Source organism: Toxorhynchites rutilus, chromosome 2 (genome assembly GCF_029784135.1).
Source record: "Toxorhynchites rutilus septentrionalis strain SRP chromosome 2, ASM2978413v1, whole genome shotgun sequence".
Lineage (NCBI taxonomy): Eukaryota > Metazoa > Arthropoda > Insecta > Diptera > Culicidae > Toxorhynchites > Toxorhynchites rutilus.
The window spans coordinates 63,480,004-63,503,077 of record NC_073745.1 but is presented as its reverse complement, the minus strand read 5'-3'; the positions used below and the strand labels follow the sequence as shown (position 1 = coordinate 63,503,077).

Here is a 23,074-nt window from a genome sequence, read left to right as displayed (position 1 = left end):
TCGAATCTCTTGTCTTTATTTTTTTTGCAGGGGCCTGAACAAGTGATTTTATCTCCAAAAAAGTTTCACCGTGTTGTCATAGAGACATGAGGCATGGCATTGTCCTGGTGAAATACGATGCCTTTCGTTCTGACTGATTTCGGATGTTTGTACTGGATCGCACCTTCCTTATAGCAACCAGTCGAGAAAAATCCAACAAGCAGTTGTTGTTGGATTTTATCGGCTATTGCTTGGCAGTAGGTTATAAGACAGAATTCTCTTCCAATCCCACCAGACACAGAGCATTTGGACGAACACTGTGTTTGTGGGTAGCCAATGATTCATTTCAGATTCATGGTTCATTTCGCTTACTCTGAGTTTTTTCCACTTAACATGCTTGTAAATGATATTTTTTCTCCGAAAACAACGTGTTTCGGAAGGTTTATGACAGTAGGTCGCGGATGAAGGTCAAACCCTGTAGAACCATCGTATCGGTTCATCTAACCAAGCATCGCCAGATACACATGAAAGATGTCTTTAGATGTCTGCAATCGATCTGTTTTGGTCATCATTAGTGGCGACAAAACGTCTTCAAGCGTCAGTTTCCCCAAAAACACGATTTATGTTCGAGCAAACTACTAATATTCGGTGTCCCTTCTTTCAGGCACAAAGTTCCCGTTCATCATGAAGCTGTGCTTCTCCTCTTCCAAGACAATGAACGGCGCGTGGAACAACGAAAACATGGAAAACATGAACAACATCACCGTTCCGACCAACCCAATGGCGGCGGCAGCGGCAGCAGCAGCAGCTTCCGCCGCAGCAGTGGCCGCAGCGACCGGCGGAGTTGTGACGACGGTCACGACGGTGGGCCACAAACAGGGCGATGACGAGCCAATGTAAACAACGATCCAACACCCCCTGTCCCTGCCCCCCTTTACACCATACTCGGCGACCCGTCATCAAAGCTGTTAGTTCTTAGTAGACATATGAAAGCAACCACTCCTTAGTCATCCCCCTCCCAAAAGTGGGGGGGGGGCGGAGACAAAAGGGAATGCTTTTTGGAAGCCGAAGATACGCAGATGTTTGTCAACTTTCGCCCACCCACCAACCATCAATACAAGTACTACTACTGATACTGCTACTGCAACTATTCCTTCGAACACCGCAGAAGAAAAGAAAACCTTAGCAAATCAAAGATTGTAGTGATTATGATCAATGACGAAGCTTGGTGAAAACATTACATTAGAAAAACAACAAGAAGAAAATTAAGTCCAACGTCCGAAGACATACATATATCGCAAGAAAAAAAAGAGCGAAACAAAACATATGAGTAGCAAACATTGAACGTAAATTTGTACAGCATTTTTGGCAGAACGCAGAGAAAGACAGCAGAGCTAGGAGCATCAATCACACACAGGACGGCGTTTGATCATTGATTTTGTAGCGCAATTATCGACATACGCTTTCACTTCATTTTTTTTTCATATTCAACCTCCTTTTTTCAATTGATTTTTGTTTTTGTTATTGTTAGTCATATGAGGGCCACTCATCCACCCCAAGATGGAGGAGGAGGTGGTGAGACGGAGAAGAAGAAGAAGATTACATTGAAAAAGACATTATTTATTGCTTAGTTTAAGGCACTAGAGGTTAGGTTTTTTTTCTGCTAGTTCCCGCAACTGGTTGAAAGCAGTTGTTACTCGAACGTTTTCTTTTTTTTTTGTTTTTCATTTACATCCAGTGTATATCGAATTAGCATTGTGTAGATATATGGGAGAAGAAGAACAAGTAGAACATAAACGAGGGAGACAATTGAAGGGAAAATGAATTTGTTGAACTATTTTAAATAAATTTAATGAGAAACCGCAAATCGTAGCGAAATTAGTTTCAAATTGTACATTGAAGTAGACGCAAAGAGGAGGAGGAATGGAGAAAAAAAAAGAAAAATGTCAAAAAATTGAATTTGAAATCATAGTTTAAGCAGTTAAGTTAGTTAATGGAAAAATTTGTATAGAATCGTCTTCATTTCTACACTTTTCGTTACGAATAACAACAAATCATCACGTTAAGCAAAACACACGACACCGTTACACACATACATATACAAAACATGGGCACCATACACAACCAGAAGGTGTGGTGAGAACACACACACACCCACACCGAAGAGCAGGCAGAAAATCCCAACAACTCTTGAAATCATGAACACTCTCTAACAACAACAACAACACATCAAGCATCTAAGGAAAATACTTTTCAAAAAGCGCCATCACTAAATGTCAATGCCGCAATGCAAAAAGCGATTCCATTTGAATTCGAGGGTGGAATTTTTTTGTTGTATTTTTTGGTTTGGCTCAAATTTTGCACCAATTTGCACCGTCGATTTTCCATTTTGACTCTAGCCTAGCTTTCGAAAAGGGCCCGAACAAAAATTGCTAGAAAATTTTCAAAAAACTATAACTCAGAAAGGGTAGGTCCGATTATTTGATGTCTTCCGCAATGTATTTATTGGGGCTATAGGCAGAAAGTATGCTCCGTAAAAAAAGTTTTATTTTTATTTTAATTCGAAAAGAACACTTAAAACTCGATTTCCTCAAAAAAAGGTGTTTTTGATTTTTGTTTACATACAGTGATTTGCCTCTAATTGGACATCTAGCTAAAGGGACAGACCTGTAATGCGACACAAATAATTGGACATTTGAGTCTCTAATTCAGCTAACTTAAGGAGCGGCCGACAGGCCATTCTGGTTGGTTCATCTGTAGTTACTTTATTTTGCACAAAATTGTATTTGTAACAATAATGGAAACCCTAGAAACCATTACCAAATTTTTTTGAAGCCGGACTACGTCTATCAGAAATGGTGACAAATCAGAAAACAGAGCATGTTTTTATTAAATAGAAATAACAAATGCAGCGTTGGTTTTTCGGAAAATGTCGATAGAAAAAATATTGCAATTTAAGCTCCGCCCGTTTTCAATTTAAGGAGTAATCATAGGCTATTCGTGACTTCGTAGCATTTACGATTCATCGGTCATCCAGCTAGTAACCAGATGGCAGCAAGATTTTTCAAATAATTGAGAGTTCAGTTTTCAAAATTGTCTTTTTAAAGGCTAGTAGCGATTGAACTGATAAATTTTTAAGCCTCTGTCATTCAAACCAGCGCCACATTATCATGCCGGGGGTTGGGGTTCGATTCCAGCTCAGACCAGGGAACTTTTCGTGGAAGAAAGTTCTTCCGACATACTCTGGTAGACGCGTGAGAACACACCGGCACTGAAAATACAGGCGTGTTAGTTGACAAAATAAATCTCAACTAAGTACTAATAAAAATAAAGCTAGTTAACATCTACGTTGTGACGATAAAAGTTCCACCGGGCACATTAGTGCCATTCAGGAAGTTAATTCAAACCATGATCATCGTTATTCAAGTCACAATCTCGATCCAGCTAGCAGACAGTACTCTTTCTAAATGCCGATGTCAGTCCCAGCTGCTTGATACAAAGGAACACAGTGGTGCAATTTTGTTCGGTGAGTGGAACACATCGATTTACATGCCATCTGGTGAAAAGTGCTTCTGTTTTGTTGCACCTCATCATTTCTGTATCTGTACTGGCGTGTAAGCTTAGGATTTAGAAAACTATTATCCAGACATCCAAACTTTCCTTTGTCTAGTCCAGAATTTTTAATGATTCGTCCGAATTTCTCCAGATATATCGCTTCAACTTTCGTGGAACTTGATGAGTTTTTCGCAATTACATCCATTTATAGCAACCTAGGCTGTAGTCCCTTGTGAAACAACAAATTTGATGAGGTTCGTGAGTTTCTGAAAATGGAGCCCATGAGAATGTCACACCCACGCGCGAATAGATGGCTATTATTAGAAGCATTCGCTCAGAGAGTCCTTGGTAGGTTTGATGCTCTACGAATCTATTTTATTTTCATGATAAATGTTGATTATGTAGAGTTGGCCATAGTGGTATTAATCTATAACTCGATTAACGATCAATTTTATCTACTCTATTCGACTGATGTGTCATATATTCTCAAATTGATGAATGAAACGAACAAACTCTTGAAAGGTAAGCCTTTGGAGTTGCAAGATCTACATTCTGGCATTTCACGACTTTTCCTAGCAGTACCAGATTTTCTTGAATATAGTGTTTAACATAAGCATACCGTTCCATATGCATCAAATATTAAATAACATTGAACATCGCAATTCACACTTGAAAAAAAAAACATTTAAAAAAATAAAATCGTCCAGGAAAATCCAAATTTTTCGTTCAACTGCATCCAGACTCTACTGAAAAATACTTCGCAACCCTGTCGTGATGCACTAAAAAGACTGTGCTCGCCATGGCCAACTTCTGTTTCTATTTTACTACCGTGTTGAACGGACGTGAAAAATGTTTCTACTCAGAATGCATTCTTGGAATGTGCGGCAAAGTAAGCATAGTACAGAGCTTGAACTGACGGGCAAGATCAAAGCCGAAGAGAAATATTAAATGAGACGTGTTGCGTCGGTTCTCATACCGTTAGGTTGAGATTGGTTGTGTATGATTGAATCACACGTATCGATTGTTGATTTTATGCGTTATCAAATGAGGGGCTTAGAATGAAAGGGGTGTAAGTGATTTGATCGATTTCTCTACATCGACTCTCTCTTTTGGTCATAACTTAGCTCCAAACTCATTCCCAGCTGTATTCAACAATGTGGAAGATGGGTCAAAACCTCATCTATCGGATTCTACAGTAAACTCAAATTGGAACGTTTTTGTAGTTGAGTTATTAACTAAAAGAAAAGTTGATGAAGAGAAATCGATCAAGTCACTTACACCCCTTGCATTCTAAGCCCCTCAAATATATAAAGATGATGGGGGAATGAATATGAGGGACTTAGAAGAGAAGAGGTGTAAGTGATTTGACCGATTTCTCTTCATCAACTTTTTCTTTAGTCAATAACTCAACAGCAAAAACGTTCCAATTTGTGTTTGCTATAGAATCCGATAGATGAGGCTCTGACCTATCTTCTACATTGTCAAATACAGCTGGTAATGTGTTTGCAGCTATGTTATGAACAAAAGAGAGAGTCGATGTAGAGAAATCTATGATGTCACTGACACCCCTTTCATTTTGAGCCCCTCATATGGAATCGCCTTGAGCCGTACTGTGTTTAGCACGAGAAGAATATTCGCGATGCATACTACGTGCATTTGGCAATCAAGACACAAATTTCGTGTACTGTTTTCGTGAGAACAGGAATGAATCATGAATCACTTGTCTCCAACTGCTTCTACAAAATGTAGGCCACAAAACTTTCGAAAATGTGATCTTGTGATGAATCTGAAGATTGCAGGTTCGTGTCCTGTCACGGTCGCCATCTGATGAGATCACGGTTGTGTTCGGGAAAATAAGTATATACGCATGATTTGGGTTTGAGATTGTCGGATAAGAGTCCAACTCGTTTTCTTCTACGTAAAGTTTCCTGTGTACATGATTATGCTATGATTATTCTAAGGTGTTGTCAGACGCAATTTTTACAAGACATAGAAAGATAGCTTCTTCGAGCTGCAAAAGTAAATAGGGGAAAGGAAGTGAAAACACACATGTTTCTCGAAACGCTACATGTGTTTACCATTCATTACTACTAAAGGCTAAGCGGAAAGAAAACAAACGTACAGCTTCACTTGGTGCGCTTCGAATTACGCAAACATAAATAATAAACAGACCCGTGGCCCAGTAAGGAGCTTCGGAATTGAGTGAAACTTTATGGTTGCACTGCCGGGCGCCCTCGGGGGAGATTGTGTGCGATCTCGGGTAATCATATTACAAAGAGTTATTTAAATAAAAATGATGTATTCCAATGTAGAGAAAAGCAAATTGAAATTTTTATTTTTTTGCTGGAAGGGAGCTTCTGTGAATTTTTGAGCGCATTCGGATTTATTGGTGTAATAATGACGATGTTTTAAATTATAGTAACTTTCTCAGACTCTCAGACTTTCTAGGTTCATTCGTCTCTAGTCCTGAAGAAGATCAATTTGGAAAACAAAACTAAACATTCGGCCTCGAGAATGACCATTTGGAAAGCCTTGCAGCCGCTGCCATCTGGACGCTAGGAAGATGACAGCTAAATCGCGAATGACTTATTGGTGACTTTTTCCGATCCAATCAACAAGCTTTCGTGAGTTCGAGCTGTGTTTCCGGGTTAGAAAACTGCGCACTTCGGTGGAAAACTGAAGGTGAAAATTTGCTCCGCAGATTCGGTTCGAATTTTATAGCCCTACGTTAACAATGCGGTCGTATCTTGGACATCACCCTTCTTAATTGTTTTTTGGCGTCACGTGTTTGTGCCTCCTCTGGAAAAATAGGTTGAATACCGTTGCTCTAATTGCACATTTTTGTAAAAATTCTTTGTGCAAGTTTCTACAACACGATAAATTTTAGGAGTGTTTTCAACCATTTTACTAGATCATGTATTTTGCACACTTTTCTAACGGTTATATCTTAGATTTTCAACTATTTTCAAAGCTCGATTTTTTTAGACTATTTTCAAAGCTCGAGTCATGAGACTTCATTTACATTTATTCATTGCCATTTTGTGACTGGTCATTTTTAATATCCTGACAAGTGTGTGATTTTCTCATTGAGTTACTCCGAAAGTGCAACGCAAATCAGTGGTTCAAGGGGAAATGACAACAAAAGAGCACGATCTGCACGCACATTCACAGACTTTACATTGGCTTGGACAGCGAGGAAGTGTTTTGCAAAATCACTCCTACTAGCGTATGCAAAATTCACCAATCAAAGCTGTTGGATGTTGGCAATTTCCGAGTTTGAATCGTCTGCAAAAAAAGCTCGACTTATTCCCAATTCCGGTTTCCGCTGATCATCCACTATAAGTTGAATATGTGGTCAAGATAATCGCAAACCGGAATCTCCTCATTTAGTTTGTCGAATGGGATGAAACAAAACTTCTTCAGAATCGATTGTCCGAGGATGTTGGAGCAGAAATTCCATTGGAAGGGAAGACAGTATCGGCTACAATACCGAGCTGTACGGGGGTTCAATTGCTCACCAGAAGCATAACTTCGATTCCCATCCTCCTATCCCATATCAGTAAAGAAGGCATTTAGCACACTCGCACTGGTACTCTACGACCAGAGAACATGCTTGAAGGAAGAGACCCTGACCAGTGCTATGATCATTGAGCTGAACAAAGATGTCTTCGATCAGATACTGTCAACACTATGAGTGGAAGGATGTCACCACCTAGGGAGTCTTTTTAACCTGGAAGTAATTTTTTCTAAAAGATCAGATAATTCTCGACTGCAATGCTTGAATTGAGTAAATAATTTGGTTACATTATATTGGTATAAGGTTGTGTGAAAAAATATACAAATATATTCAGATCAAAATAATAACTTGATGAGGAGAGGACTCTATTTCAATATCTGAAATGGATTTAAATATATTTCACAAATTGATTGATTTTTATTCGTGATTTCATTATTTCATAAATTTATAGTAATTTTGACTACAATTTTTTTCATATTGATCCTCTTTGCCAAAAGTTATGTTTGTTATGCGCTGCAACATTCTAATAAACATCAAAAGATTATTTTCTGAGAAAATTCTTCTCTAAAAATAAAAAAAGACCATAAAATATAACCACATCACTTAAGGGGGGACCCCTGTCTGGAAGGTCCGAAAATTTCGTGAATTTTTTTCGGATGTTACGAATAAAGTGAAGTGCTCGGGTATTTTGGTTATTGTTTAAGGTATATTTGAAGATGTATTTTACATTTTTTGAGTGCAGGAATTGCTGTTGACAGCTGGATGCGTGGATGCTGTCTGAAAATCGGTACATTGCTGGTGGTATCGATTCTGAAGCAACGGGGTGTCCTAAAACAAATTCCAACGAATATATTGAAAGTTTAGGACAATACCTAAGGCGTTACATAGGAGTTTTTGAAAATTCGAAAAATTGCCAGAATGGTGACCATTTTCGTTAAAAATGAGTTATTTTTCATGCAAACTCGCTTTTTAGAAGCTCATAAAAGCGCTTTAGATAATTTATTTTTACGTGCTGATAATAAATTTCAGCCAAATCGGTTGAGTAGATCCTGAGATATCGATACCACCAGTTGAGAAAACATGGTTTCGAGAAAAACGCGTTAAAAAATACAGCTATTCTATATCCTTCATACTTTTGGCTGTCACTTTCTAACGGAATCGAATATCGAAAAATCCTTTTAGGACAACATGTTTGAGGACATAAGCTTCCTAAAAATGCAAAAAACAAATATTAATTATTTTCGATTTTCCAGACCGGGTCTCCTCTTAATTAATTTAAGCAATGCAGTCGAAAATTATCTACTCCTTCAGGAAAATTTACTTCTAGGTAGACTCGAAAAACATTCGAAAACGACCAATAACTGAGAATTTTCAGTAAATTTAATTTTAAAATCACTGTATCTCAGAAACGGTAGTGTTAGGTAGCTTGATGCGATGTATTCGAGCACCCCTCGTGTACCAAAGTTCTCTAGATAAAATTGTTAATTATAACTAGTTACGCATAGTAGGCTTTGCTTTTGCGAAATTGTAACTTAGTTGTACTTCGTACTTAGTTGAGATTTATATGCCGAATAATACGTCAACAGGCCAGAACGGGAATTGAACCCGAACTCCCGGCGTTATAATGTGGGACGCTAACCACTCGGCCACAGAAGCACTATTATATATCTCTCGAATAAGTGTATCATATTTATTCTCACCCGTTTACATCTATTTTCACGTGAATAAATCCGTTCAATTTTTTTTTGAGAAAATTGAGTTTTAAGTGTTATTTTGCGGAAGACATCAAATCAATCGGACCAACCGTTTCTGTGTCATTTTTTTTTGAAATTTTTGAAGCAATTTTTGTTTGGGCCCTTCTCGAAAGTAAGGCTAGAGTCAAAATGGAAAGCCGATTATGCAAATTTTCCGTTTTGGTCATAAAGAATGCGAAAAGAAAATTTGAGTCAAATAAAAAAATATAAAAACAAAATTTATGAAAACAAATCGTCATTTCCGGTGGAACAGCTCAAAAGGCGTTTGTATTTTTTTTTTAACTCATTAGTTTGTTGTTCTGTTATCCAAAATGACACAAAATGACAATTCGCTGTGGAGGAAGGATTCCCGAGAAACACAAGCTCTTTCTTCGAACATTACAAATAAAGCATACTTAGTTGTTAAGGATTAGCTCATTTTTTGTACATTTTTATACAAAATAAAGAATATAAACTCTTCGTTTTAAGGTTAGGTGATACAGAGTGAGAGAAGCAAAAAGGGCAAGAGCCGAATTGCGTAGCAAAAACTGTTAATATGTTTTCCCACTATTTTTTTTTTTGTTTGTTTTAATTTGTTTTTAAGCGTTTAAGTTTTTTTTTCGTTCAGTTTTCTTAAGACAACAATTTAACTGAATAGGTCCCACCACTTAGTCGGACACATAAGTGCAAGAGATTTTTTTCTATCGAAACAAAAGCCAAAAAGAAGCCAATGCGCGAGGAGATGAGTGAAAGAAGAGAGATGACAAAAGGAGAGGAAGAGCGCGACAAAATACTATATTGATGAAATAAAGAGAAGCCAAGAAGAATGTGAACTCTAGTTGTGTTCGTTCGTTTTCTACATTCTATTTTTCCTGTGTTTGTGAATTCTCTGTGGTTTAATTTCGAACGTTTATTTAACTTTCTTAACTTTTTCGTTTAGAAGCAACATATCCCACGTAGAGAAAGTCGAAAAATCGTTTCCGAAATCTCAAAAAAACATGCATACACCACACTCACTCACACACACGATAACATACATAAATTGCAACCAAACATATTTCGGACGGAGAAGAAGAAGAAAAATTATAAAACCGAGGAGATAAGACGACGCGCTAACTCTTAAGAGCATATTACCGACAAGAGAAGATGATGCATATATATACATATATTTACAAACAATTTGTCAGATTAAACAACACTTAAGGAAAAAAAAAGTCTTTAAACTATTGTATAGAGATTAAAGAATAATCAATAATGTATGGTGGTCCAATGTTGAAATAATATTATTTTATTATTATCGAAAGTATTGCGATAAACGCAAAAAAAAAAGGAATAACCAATACCAACTAAGCTAAATTAATGGACGAAGCAGAAACACAAATTTAGCAAAGGCAGCAAACCAATTTTAGCGGCAGGAGGAAGAAGGAAGAAGAGGAAACACACAGAACGAGGATATTCCTTACACAACTCGCGAGAAGTTCTATACAGCTTTTCGTCGGAAACAAAACAAGAAGCAGAAGAAGAAGAAGAAGAAGCAAAAAACCACAAACTATCGTAGCAAAAAGACATCGTGAATAATCAATAACATAGCAAAAAAAATATCATTTTATCCAGACTTTATTAGGGATGTAAGCAAACCAAGATAAATCAATTATTAGTTTAAAAGGCAATCAAATCTTACATTAACACGCTCCCGCGCATGTTGTAGATGCGAGAGACTCAGTCAACGAGAATCTGTCCACCAGGCTTGTGTTGGTCAAGTGTACCTTTCTCTCTACCACCAACGCCCCCGCCCCATTGACCCCCGATTATCAATCCGATGCGCGTGGTGCGCGTGTTCGTCTATGGTTAGAAGAAGATGAAAAAACAATTTCAAGTTCAATTCTGTAATATCTTTATCAAAGGCTGTGGATGTGTAAATGTTTTGTTATGTATGTGCGTAAGTCGAAACAAAAAAAAAAGCGAAAACAAAAGCTAACTAACCACCAAGCGCGCTAGAGAAAGCTACTAGCGTGTTATACATTAAGTAGATTATTTTCTATTAGATTAGATTACCTTATCACACACACACTTTGTTAATCACACCCGTTTTCGTACGAGCAAACGAGTTCTTTGTTCTTTGTTGCAAAACAACTGTGTTGTAACTAATATCTGTTAGAAGAAAGGAAGCAAAACATAAGAGGAAGAAAAAAATATTCATCAAATGGCGCTAATTAGACGATAGAGAAACGAAGATGAATGCGGAAAATAGAAAATAGCATAAATCTAATATCAGCACCCGGAAAGCAATCAGAGAAACATAAGAAGAAGAAGAAGAAGAAGAAAACGAAACCCAATATCAATACGTATTAGAGGTAAATATCATGAAACACGTTGCTCAATCAAACACTTCTTGGTTTGTGTTCTTAGACTGCTTCATAAAGGGAGTTTATTTTTTTCTTCTAGGCAGAAGCAAACCAATGAATGGAACTTAGTTGTTGTGATCAGTTATTGATGCGTTAGTAATTTGTGAAGAAGATAAATTGGATAGTTTTTCAGCTGCTGTGTGATGCGGCACAGGAATGAATGGGGAGAAGCGGTTGAAACACGGTTAAAGATATGCCTGTGACCACTCTTGATGTCGCTCGTATCACTTCATTGATTATTTGTTCCAGAGAGCAGAACGAATAGGAATACAGTTCTTTTCTCAGGTATGTGCTGGAAGGATTGTTTTACCCTTAGCTTGTTTGGGGGTGACCTTCCACAATACATTTATAGACACCTAAATCGCTTGGTTAATATAATATTCTGATTATGATGCTTGCAGCCCCTGTACAGTACGGTAGTTTCTTTCACGAAATTTTGTTCCAAGTCCATCCTTAGCAATGAGGTACATATACAGGTGGAGCAGTAGGCGAAGTATATCTGTATTGGCAAGCAAAATATCGTGTCGTAATTATTTGCATTCAATATGGAATGTATATGGAAGATACAAAACAACGTTCAAAGTACTCACGGTTGCATGATAATTTGAGCCAAAATTCTCATGAAATCATTCACCTGGTTGTTTTTTAACAGATGGCAATTATATCGTGGCTTATTTCGATTACTCATGTGGTAAAAAGGCCACAGAGCAGTCGTATGCTTAGTTCTCGAAAGCAGTAACATTTCCGGTGAAATTTTGATTAATTGGTGATTATTATCTAGCAACATACACACCGACACTGAGAGCCTTCGAAACATCAACTTCATAACGGTAAAATAATGAAACTTCGTTTGTTTCTATGGGGGAGTGAAAGTGGCACATGGAAATATCACTTTTATCCGTCTTTTTTCGACGTGATTTCACGAATATTCACTGCACACTATCACATTAGCCTCATATTCAGCGGGAGCTCTACAAAAATGTACGTTTTTAATTGATAAATTACTTTCTGAAAATAGCATTTTTACATGAATGCGGTGGGCAATCAAAGATAAACACAACGACTGACGTCACTATTTGCTAAATAGTTACATTTTTTCCAGGACATTACATCCTTAGTATCCCAATGGCAAACTTCATAACATTAGGCTGCAATCTTTGACCTTCTTCCGGGCTACTTGGATACCAAAGTGTGATAAGGATCTGTCACTGTCTTCACTTTTTGTCTGTGATAATGTGTATGCTCGATCGTTGTTTGGTCATCGTAATCACGCAAGAACAGGTTTCTAGAACCATTGCCTTCTGCAGAACTGCAAATTGATTTGTCACTTGTAACTCCTCCAAAACCCGAATGAGAGAGTGGTTGGCTTTTTCAGGTTGCTATCATCACCCCTGGAATAAAATATTGATGCACTAAAAAAAAAGTCGCATTTGTTGTAGTTGTGCCAAGTCATGACACTTGGTATTAATAATGTCTACACCAGTGGTTTTCAGCCTTTCAGCCCCCTTTACGAAAATTAATCCCAGTGCTTACCCCCTATCAGTATTTTGTAAGAAAGTCTGTAGCATCGGGTTATATTCGCAACAAATTCGAGTTTATACTTGTATCTGATTACAAAAAGGTATATAAAGTTTGGCGAGTCAGTATGGCACCTGCACCTGAACTATTTTCGCCAAAATCGTAATTCTTGAGAACGTTGTCGAAAAGCACACCTCATGCCATCTTCGATATCCACTCTGTTACGGTGTTTTATTTCCATCAGCAGCATTGTAGGAAATCTAGATTCACAGATTTCCAGATTTCCAGATTAACACAAAAGACACTACAAAATTTTAATTGATCCGAAAATTTCGTCACTGCCAGTCGGTCGGCATTTTAAACCATGTCCATAGAGGCGAATGAACTGCAAATTTTAAAGCCTCTTAAAAACAAAGAAGAAGAAGAACCATGTCCAAATCTTTTTTTTTATGTAATGAAAATTTGTTTCAAGTTTAACTTGTTGTAAAAAAGCCTTGACAAATGCTGTACAAGTCTTTCAAACATTGCGAAGTTGTTAAATTGAACATTATATTTCAGATTTAGAAATGTTTGCCGAGAATCGCAAATTTTAGCGTATCCTATAAAGATTTTGTGGCATTTTTTGTTAATCATTGTCATTTCCAAAGCGAAGTAATTGTGCAATATTTCCTAGCACAATTCTCCTCTTTTGTTGACCAGATTCCCCACTAGGGGGCACATGTTTTGTCACCGCGATTTATTACATCAAATGAGCGTAAAAATAACAGAAATTGCGCTATCCTTCAATAGGTGTATATCATTTGTATAATATATATGCTAGAGCCAATATGAGCGAGCGAAACAGGAGACACATTGAAATGAAAGCTTTTCGTATAGTTTGCCAAATACACGGCCCATAGATCTCCTTTTTACTCTTAGAAAACGCTTTCCAACTTCATTTTATGATGAGGTGTAATATTATCACGCATCTAGGCAACAGCACCAGTAGCTATGTGGATAGCGTGGTCGTGTAAAACAGTCTTATATACTAGCCGGCCTTGGTTCGATCCCCGTTGACATATTCTGGACTTTTTTATTTGGGTGCAATCCCAAAACCGATGAAAATATGAAAAAGAAAGAGATGTCTGCTCTCATACATACAACAGTTTAAAGCTTTTGAGACAGATGATTTTATTTGCTCATTTGACACTTCAGGACACGAAAAGGCATCTTTTCTGCCAAAGATTAAATGCTTTCTCTCAACGCTAGTTTGGGTGTATCAATAATACCTCTTTCTTCTATTCATCATAATATCAGTATGCAAACATCCGTGATCCGATTCAAGTTCAACTTATAACAGTTATCTTCCGGATCCGGAACAGAATAAAAGGGGTAACTTTAGCGAGTTGTACCGATTGAGGGATGCTGATTCGGTTAGCGCTCCACAGCCTGCTATTACGAATTCAATCTCTACGTTCTGCAACAATCTAGCATAATTTCTTGCAAGATGTATTTTTGAACTGAAATTGGAGAACCAGCTCCATCTCTTTGATCCTTATGAAAACCGCATCATTCAGATCCTCGACAACCATATACATAACGGGATGTAGGTTCAATATGAATGAAATGGAACTGGACGATTTCCCTGAGAAGGACAGAGTTAACCAGTTTTAGCCAAACTCATGGGAGAACCCCAGGAACATGAAAGTAGAGAGATATGGTTTGCAGAAGATGAGGAATATGACAATCGACTTAAAGCAATGGCTGCCTTTGTGGTTACCATCCGTGGTTACCATTGGACTGCACCAGAACCGAGTCAAATTGTATAACTTTTTCTTCCAATTCATAGGCGAATGCTACATGGCTTCAAAGTGGTACCAGAAAATCCCTAAACAACTCCAAAGTTCGTGATTAGAGTAAGGATATTTCAAGATGACACATTGAGTCTTCTGTGGTTGTGTCTTGCAATGGACTCTTTGAACAGGGCACTCAGACGCAGCCGTCCCTGTCCGCAACGATCATAAATCAAACCTTTATGGACGACTAGATACTTGTTGTGGGATCAACAGAAGCGCTACAGCACCTGCGGCACTGAGTTAGTTGACCAATTTTAACTCAGAGCGCTGGATACAGGGTTGCCAACCTCCCAGTTTTTCCTTAAAACATGCCAGCGAAACAGCCAAATACAAAAAAAAATCTCCTGCTTTTTAAAATTTTTACATGTTTCTCCAGCTTTTTCATTTTTTCGTCATTTTCAAGTGTTTTACTCCCTCAAATTACACTCTTTTGTGCACAGAGTTGTTCACACTAGAATGTGTTTGCCCTAGTATGGCCCTGTGTGCATTTTATGCATGTAAAAACATGTATGAGAGCAGCTGTGTGGGGAGGTGTGAAATCCCCATATAACGAGGATAAGGAACCTGAGCCGCCCCAAGCCGCCGATGTGACGCAATCCGTATCGGACGCCGACCCAATCGTTGAAAAACAAGTTTACTTGCGAGAGACCGCCGCTTCCGACGGCGGGTCAGCGTCCGACCCGGATTGTGTCACATCGGCGGCTTAAAACCGCCTCGTTTCTATATACTCGCTGGTTGAGGATTTCGCCCCCATTACATTGGCCTCAGAAAAATTTCATTCCGAAATTATGAAAATTACGCTTTGGTGGCGTTAATACGTACGTACCAATGCTACATACTGACACTGTCACTGTATATCCTTATTTTTATTGCTGATATGAACAAAATTGAGGAAAAATTTTAAAAATAAAACGATTTTTCCTTTTCTAGTTTTTCCCAAATTTTTCTAGTTATCTCCGTTTTTTTCCAAATCTTTCCAGCTTTTCAAAAATTTGGTTGGCATCCCTGGGTGGATACGACCCTCCTGTGGAGGCGATCTGGCGTAGCGGTAACATCCATACCTCTCACGCTAAGGATCACGAGTTCAATTCTCACTCCCGACATTCTTCCAAAAATGGAAGTAAAAGTGACGAACCAGCCAAAATGTGTTGAAAGTCACTTTAATAGAGAAAAAACAGATATGGTATCTCGTAAGTATCTCACCTACGCAATCTTGGGAGTATGACGCCCTGACAACAGTTACGATAAATTGCAGCTTCTTTGAATTCTCTACGACTTCCAGGTACACCGGTAGAACTTCCTGGTTGAGTACTTGAATTGCATTCATTCGGAATTTCATGCCCCTTCGGAATTTTGTGTTGTGAGGGGATTTCTATCCTGTAAAACGAGGTTTCTGTTGCATCCAAAAAAAAAAACAAGTTGGTTCTTAAGTTGACTTCGTCGTTGATGCTCTGGCGGTTCTTTTCCTCTAAGTTGTACAATCGATTCACCCCTTTCACTAAGGAACGATGCGCTAAGCCTATCAGAGCTCCTTCTCGACATATCGTACCCTCTCAACCCAGTTTTCTTTACACTTCCAACTTCATGGGTTTCATTTCTATACTTCAATCATGCGGCCATGTTTTTGGTGCCAACATCTCGAGAACAAAACAGCTGAAATGTATACGTTCATGAACCCGTTTTGAGCCCTACTAACAGCTGTGTGAGGTTAGGTTAGGTATTGTATTATAGAGACTTTAAACTTTTTCAGTTCATTCGTCTCTAGCCTTGAGAAAGGCTCTTGGAAAACTTTATTCTACTCCAGCACTACACCTCCATTGCCTTGAGAAAGGCGCTCGATCCCTCGCCCTCCAGCCCGTCCAGCAACGATGTTGTCCAGTCGGTGCCCACGCAACGAATGATGGCTGTGTCAGCTGAGATGCAGACATATTTGTAGTTTTGAACCCTGCCATGTTAGCATCATCCGAGCACACACTGAAATACAGGCGGTAGCACGGCCCTGATTCCATCTTGAGAAAGCATATTGTGTGAAAACATAACAAGTCTCCATTTGTATAACGTTGACAGCCTGTCAAAGTGATCGACTAAAGCTGCTTCTTTTATTCGTTATTCTATTTGTAAAAGTCAATTCGTTCATCCTTACGTACATTCCGTTCATGTCATTGAAGTCCTCAGACAGACGCTGAATGCTGAACGGAAGTCGGGCTTATGACTCGCCGGACGTTGACGAGATACACCTTGCGGACGAATGTCTTGAACGGTTGATAAAATTTAAATGCGATATGGGTATGAACCTCCCGTTTAGTGGTCATCGGAGCAACATCGTTGCCGGCGAGCGTCGAGCTGGAATGGATTGTCTTTCTTAAGACAGGTGAAAGAGGAGTAATGGAGTAGTTTTCTTTCCATAAGGGCCCTCCTCAGGACTAGAGACGAATGAACTATAAACTCTATAAACCAAACAAGGAAGGAAGGCTATAAATTATGTGTGTGTGTGCAGTAAACCAGTCAAATCGTAAATCGTAAGGCGTAAATTTTTTAAGGCAAGTTGCACTACTCAAAGCATTGCTTGTATTACGTGCCATGTAACAGGATACGAGGAAGGTGCTTCCTTGTATCCAGAGTTGGACAAACGTCAAAAACTGTATCGAGACCGAACTTCGCAGGACTGAATTTGATGCTAAAACCAAACCCACTTCCACAAGACATCTTTGCTAACAAGAACGTTTTCAGCCGAATCGATCGCTCATATGCCTATACTCAAGTTGTTGACGAGTTGATGGTTTGCTTTCGAGATTATTTTATGCGTAGTGCGCTAAAGATGAGGCGCTGTTACACAGACTACTTTAAGGTAAACTATTTCTGGCGCATATTAGTACCCAACATTTAACATTTTCCGAGTGATCAACGGAAACCACGCCATATTCAACCGTGTTTCACTGTTCCTCCAAACCGTGACAGCAGCTGCCTCATGTAGAGTTTTAATGCTCGTTTCGCAATCAAGGTGGTTCGGTTCCCAGATTATTTTCCAATCCCTGCCCCTAGATAGCGTCCGAATACACGGCCGATCAAATATTGTGCAATAGTTCTGCTATCATTGCGGAACAACATCTATCACTCACTCTCCTCTTCCCACCCTCCCGAACCAATCAACGAGGTTTTATTACAGTTTTATGACTGGCGTGATGACTCCTTAGGAACCCAGCAACAATCCCTCTCTCTCAGTTGATACAAGCAAGCTAACGGATGCAAATGAGAATTCAAAAAATAAACAGAAAAAATCTACACTGTACTTCCCACCTAACTATACACTACTCTACTCAAAGCAGAGAACCATCACAAAATAATACGAACAAAAAAAAGATAAGTAAGAATTCAAAGATGCGAAAGCAAATGCGATCACTTTACTGTAAGAATGAATAAACAAAATACAAAAGAAAACGAAACAAAAAAAAACTAAGTAAAACAAGAGAACGCTATTTTGACTCAAACTTTTTAAAAGATATTTAGTGCTACGAAATGCTTTTTTCTTCGTTTCATAAATCAGACTCTTATTTATCGTTTTTTTCGGTAAGTACGCGCTAGAAGAAATTAAGGAATTAAACAAAAATATCAAAATTAAGCCCCCCTCCCAAGTCAAAAGGTTGAGTAAGGGTTAAGCAAAGAAATGGAGTTAGGAAGAAAAAAAAACACTGGAATAAACGACAATATTGAGGTTATTCAAACATATCGGTTTTTGACGTTTTTCAGTTTCTTGTGAGGCACACAAACACACAGACACATGACATTAGAATGACATTCGCGGTGTGTGTTGAACCCATCTAACGACGAGGATAATCAGATCACAGTGTTGAAAATAGTTTTGGTCTCAGAAAGCATCACTTTTGTATTTCGCACGAGAGGGAATCTTTTTCGGGACATAACTGAAAGAAGACAGCAAATATTTACTAAAACAAAAAAAAACAAGAAAAACCAACCCTAGAGTAAATTTAGAGGTATCGTAAACATTGAAGAAAAAAAAAGTACTTTAAAACATGTAGCACGTAGTTGATATTCTAGCTAAATTTGTCCGGGGGAGGATAGAACTCGGCCGCTCTCCCCCCCCCACTCACACAAACACACACACACGAAATAATATAAGCAAGCTAGACGTGATGTAAATCTGTTTGCGGTTCGTCTTCCGTTAAAAGCGGGGCCTCCTGACGCTGACGGGCATCACTTCCCGAAGGGAAGCGCCATCCTTTTAGAGCAATGTCAAATTATATCCTAACCCCCCGTCAACAATGATGAAAAAAGCAACAAAAAGTAAAAACAAAAGAACAACATGAAGGTAAAAAAAAGTATTCATTCTAAATGTTTCAAACAAGTATATTTAATGTATTAGAGAAGCAAACAAACAACAACAACCAACAAACTAACCATTGTAGTAACTAACTTTTCTCAGATTTACTGAACCTACTGCAAGAAGATGCAAAACAAAACATAGAAAACCTAAAAAATCCGACGATAGACGAAAAGAGACGAAGGATGTATGCAACCAGTTTTACGACGGATACCACCAAACGGAAGTCGTCGCACCCAAGCGCGAACAGAACATGGAAAAAAAACGAAAAGTAAACCAGTATAGAGAGGCAAGTGTCAATTATTTATATAAATATGTGCCTATAGAGAAGAACACAAAAAAACAACTTACGATAACCGTGAAATTTTAAGAAACATGAAAAAAGTCAGCGAAATGAAAATGCCCACAGCAAAAAAAAGTTGTCAGTTTGAGAGGAGAGAGAGTGAAACAAAAAAAAAAATAACCAACCGAAGAAGCTGTCCCATACTACTATTTTCGTTCACTCCACCAGGTGAACACTTCCCCCAACGTTCCGCCCCAAAAAAATCGTAACGGAAAGTCAATCTGTCAATTTGTCGTCTTCTTTCGCAACGACTACTCTCCGATTCGAAGCACTCGCGTGTCTTTCAACAAAACATTACCAAAACAAACAAACAAAAAAACGCGAAACTATTTGTTTCCACGTTCCTTTCCATTGTTCCATTTTGAGGTTATGTGCCAAAAATTACAAACAAACGAACGAACAATTTAACAAAGAAAGGAAGAAAAAAAAACTGCAAATTAGTGACATAAATTGAAGAAATTTTAAAAACAATTACTAGCGACCAAAGTATTGAATAAAAGCTTTTTTTAAATTCAACACAAAATCTTGCTTGTTAGTTGCTGTTTTTCCCGTTAAAAGAAGATAGCAAACGCGCAGAAAGCACAGAATGATAAAAACGCAAACAAAGTTGGCGGTGTCACTGTCACCGGGATTCGGTGCGCTAGTGTTTGTTCATCACAGCTCCCAACGTGACACACAGACCCCACCATCCCCAAACCCTGTCGTAAAACATTCTCCCATACTCGCTCGCGTACACAAACACACAAAGAGGAAGCAAAGCATTTTCAAACACTGACAGAACAAAAGTGGTTCGGAGGTTTACCATTCAAACAAACAAATCAAAATAACGCATTTTACAACGAATTTTTCGCTAGCTTTTTTGTTAATCATTCGAATGATCGAAGCTATTTTCTGTTTTGAAAAAAAAGCAACAACAATTAAACACACACTATTGCTGCTTTTGTTTACGTTTACTCTTCGGGATGCGAATTTCTGACAAAACACTAACAAGTTGAACACACAAATACGAGAAAAAAGAAACACTGCACTGCAATTGGTGACAATGAAGGCATATGCAAAGAGAAAAAGGGCGATATCAGGACCGAAGTGAAGACACATATGAAACGTAAACACATTGACACATTGACACTCACACATACAAAAAACAACAACAACAACAACAACACCCAAAACCAAACACACATGTGACATTGAGATGCATACAATATGAGAAATGGTAAGGTGATTAGAATTAAACATATCGTTTGCAACAAAAAAAAAGTAAGACATCAACATAGTAGTTAGTAGCAAATAGTAGTGTGTGAGCAACACACCAAAAATACATGAACAAACAGATAAAACTGATACATTTGAGTGGAGAAGAAGAGATAAAAAAATCCAAAAGAATTTAGTAAATTTTGTGCAACACACTACTGATGATTGCTGATAGAGCAAATCCAATACTTATCCCGTCATAAGCAAATGCTATACATCTTAGAGCGTAAACTTGTAAAACGATTATGTCAAGGCAAAATCAAAGCAGCAATGCTAATCAAATTGTAAGATTAAATGTCACAACACTATATACTTGAAAAAAAAAAGCAAAATACTACATACATACATTATTACACTTATTAGATGTATCCACATACACAAGAACAAAACAAGTGAAACACTATTACACATTACAAAAAATACATTACACAATAGAGAAAGCAAAGAAAAAACACATACACAAATACACTTCTAAAGCGTAAGCTTTCCAAAAAGCGAATCGTAGCGAAACATGCGATACAGATTTTTCTCCAGAGATAGAACGAAGCAAATACCAACATCTAGCTGAGAGAGCTCCCATCTCTTGAATGAAATACAGCAAAAACAAGAAACATTGAAAAAAAAATTATAAAACTACATGGAAAAAAGTAAAAAAAAAACAACAAACAAACTATTCTAGATATGGATTAAATACTACATGTAAACTATACATTAATACACATATATATACATTTAGACACAGAAGAAAAAAACACAAAACTTGTTTTCATCCACTCCAAGGACGCCTCTCATCAAAGCACTCTGCAAAACCAACCAATCGCTACTTACAGCTATTACTACTACTACTACTACTACTACTACTAACTCTGCTCTTCTCATGTTCTCTACACACGTCAAATAACCCCACCCCTTTCTCGAAGTTCATTGCGTTCAACGGCGGATGGTTCGCTCTTCTAGTTTTCCTTACTCTGTCATCACACATCTAAAAAAAAAAGACATCACACGATATGCCAACAACGACAACGACATCAGGAATACATCTTTTCATTTCGTGCCAATGTTCTTTGGAATCCAGGAAGCTCGCTTTCTTTCTAAATCAACTGAAATCTAAATGGTCGAAGGTCATCTAGCGTGAAATCTTGTAAAACCTTTCGACTTAGGTTACTGAAGACGAAGTTAAGTTCGCTCGTGATATCAATAAAATATCGTAGGCAAAGATGTAGCTATCTGGAAGCTATAAAGAAAAGGTGAGTATCAAATGTGTGATCTTGAGTCCGTTGACTTGTGGACTGAGTCTCGCGGAGTCCAAAATTTTTGAACATTTTGATCTCATTGTGTATCGAATGCACAGTCCTGGCACACCTATTGGCGATCTAACGTACAAATCTACACCTAGGTGGCACTGCGGCGAAAGTGATTATGGTTTTAAATTTTGCAATGTGAGTTTATGGGAGGTTTGTAGTTCTTTCCATAAATTAAAATGTTATAATCATAAAAGATTATTTGACTGCGATGAGTTTGGACGAAATTTAATTCTGCGCAGTTTTATATATAACATGTTATTTTTTACCTCTTTTAGTAGTGAAAACTGTATAAATATTGACAATGGTTGAATCAAAGAAGGAAATTCGAGATCACATTCAAAAACAAGTAGAAAAATGCATGATTCCTGCATGTGAGAACTACCTTGGAAAGCCCGGAAGTAAAATACACGTGATTTGTTTTTGAGTTTTAAGTTACATTATCATCATTTTCTTAGTTCAAAAAAAAGACGGGTGGGTAATGTCGGGGACATAACCGGAGTGACGTAGGACTATACAAAGGGGACAGCTTTTGTTAAATATATATTTTAAATATATTGTTTTATTTTCTTCTCCTACGTGAATACCTACCTATCTACCTGAAAAATGGATTAGTTTACTGTTTACTCTTTATGAATATGTTGATGGTTCTGAAAAGAATCTTTGGTGTTGTGTTTTTGTCATCACTCGATATTCCCATGTTGTTCGGTTAAACCTTCCTGTTTAGCTATTGCGTTTGTCACTCGCCACAGCTTTCACAGTTGGAAAATTTCTTCCCATCCAGCTTGTGACATGTTGTTCAGTAAATTACATTTAATGCGACGTGCCGGAGAAACACTTTGCCACTCACTGAAACTAATTGTTGCCTTGATGAGCGCCGAACTGAAGCTGCTCTGTTCTTGATGCGGGTTTTCTGATTGTCGTGAGCAGCTTTGCAAGCCAACTCGAGCACTCCGACGGCCGAAACTCTATAATCGCTGTTAGGTATACTGGTGCTCCGGGATCAACCCGTTCGGCCTAGTTACCCTTGCGGAGCAATCAGTGAATGAGACCAACAGGGAACTGGAGACCTGCACGGTTCGAGTGAGACTTTGCCTTTCCCTTAACTTGTCCTCCTTTGTTACGTCCACGATGCCGATGCCGTACAACCACACGGGTTTACGGTTTGAAAGAAAATAAGATATATTTTTGGGGTCCGCGTGTTTTATACTCTAGCGGTACACACTCACAGGATTGAGACAAATCGGCGGACTCAGCCAGAGGGGCGAGTCCAACGAGACGAACGAATGAGCGAA

General features: G+C 38.2%; 1 protein-coding gene across 3 annotated transcripts in view; it reads left to right on the top strand.

Annotated features, from left to right (window-relative positions):
- The window catches only part of LOC129769915 (heterogeneous nuclear ribonucleoprotein L), a 638,502-nt gene extending 617,690 nt beyond the window's left edge, over positions 1-20,812 (top strand). For all 3 annotated transcript variants that reach the window (XM_055772452.1, XM_055772453.1, XM_055772451.1), the window contains one exon: positions 644-20,812. In XM_055772452.1, the coding sequence (XP_055628427.1) occupies positions 644-879 (236 nt within the window). In that variant the 3' untranslated portion in view covers positions 880-20,812. The remainder of the gene's footprint in view (positions 1-643) is intronic.
- The last annotated feature ends 2,262 nt before the right edge of the window (positions 20,813-23,074 follow it).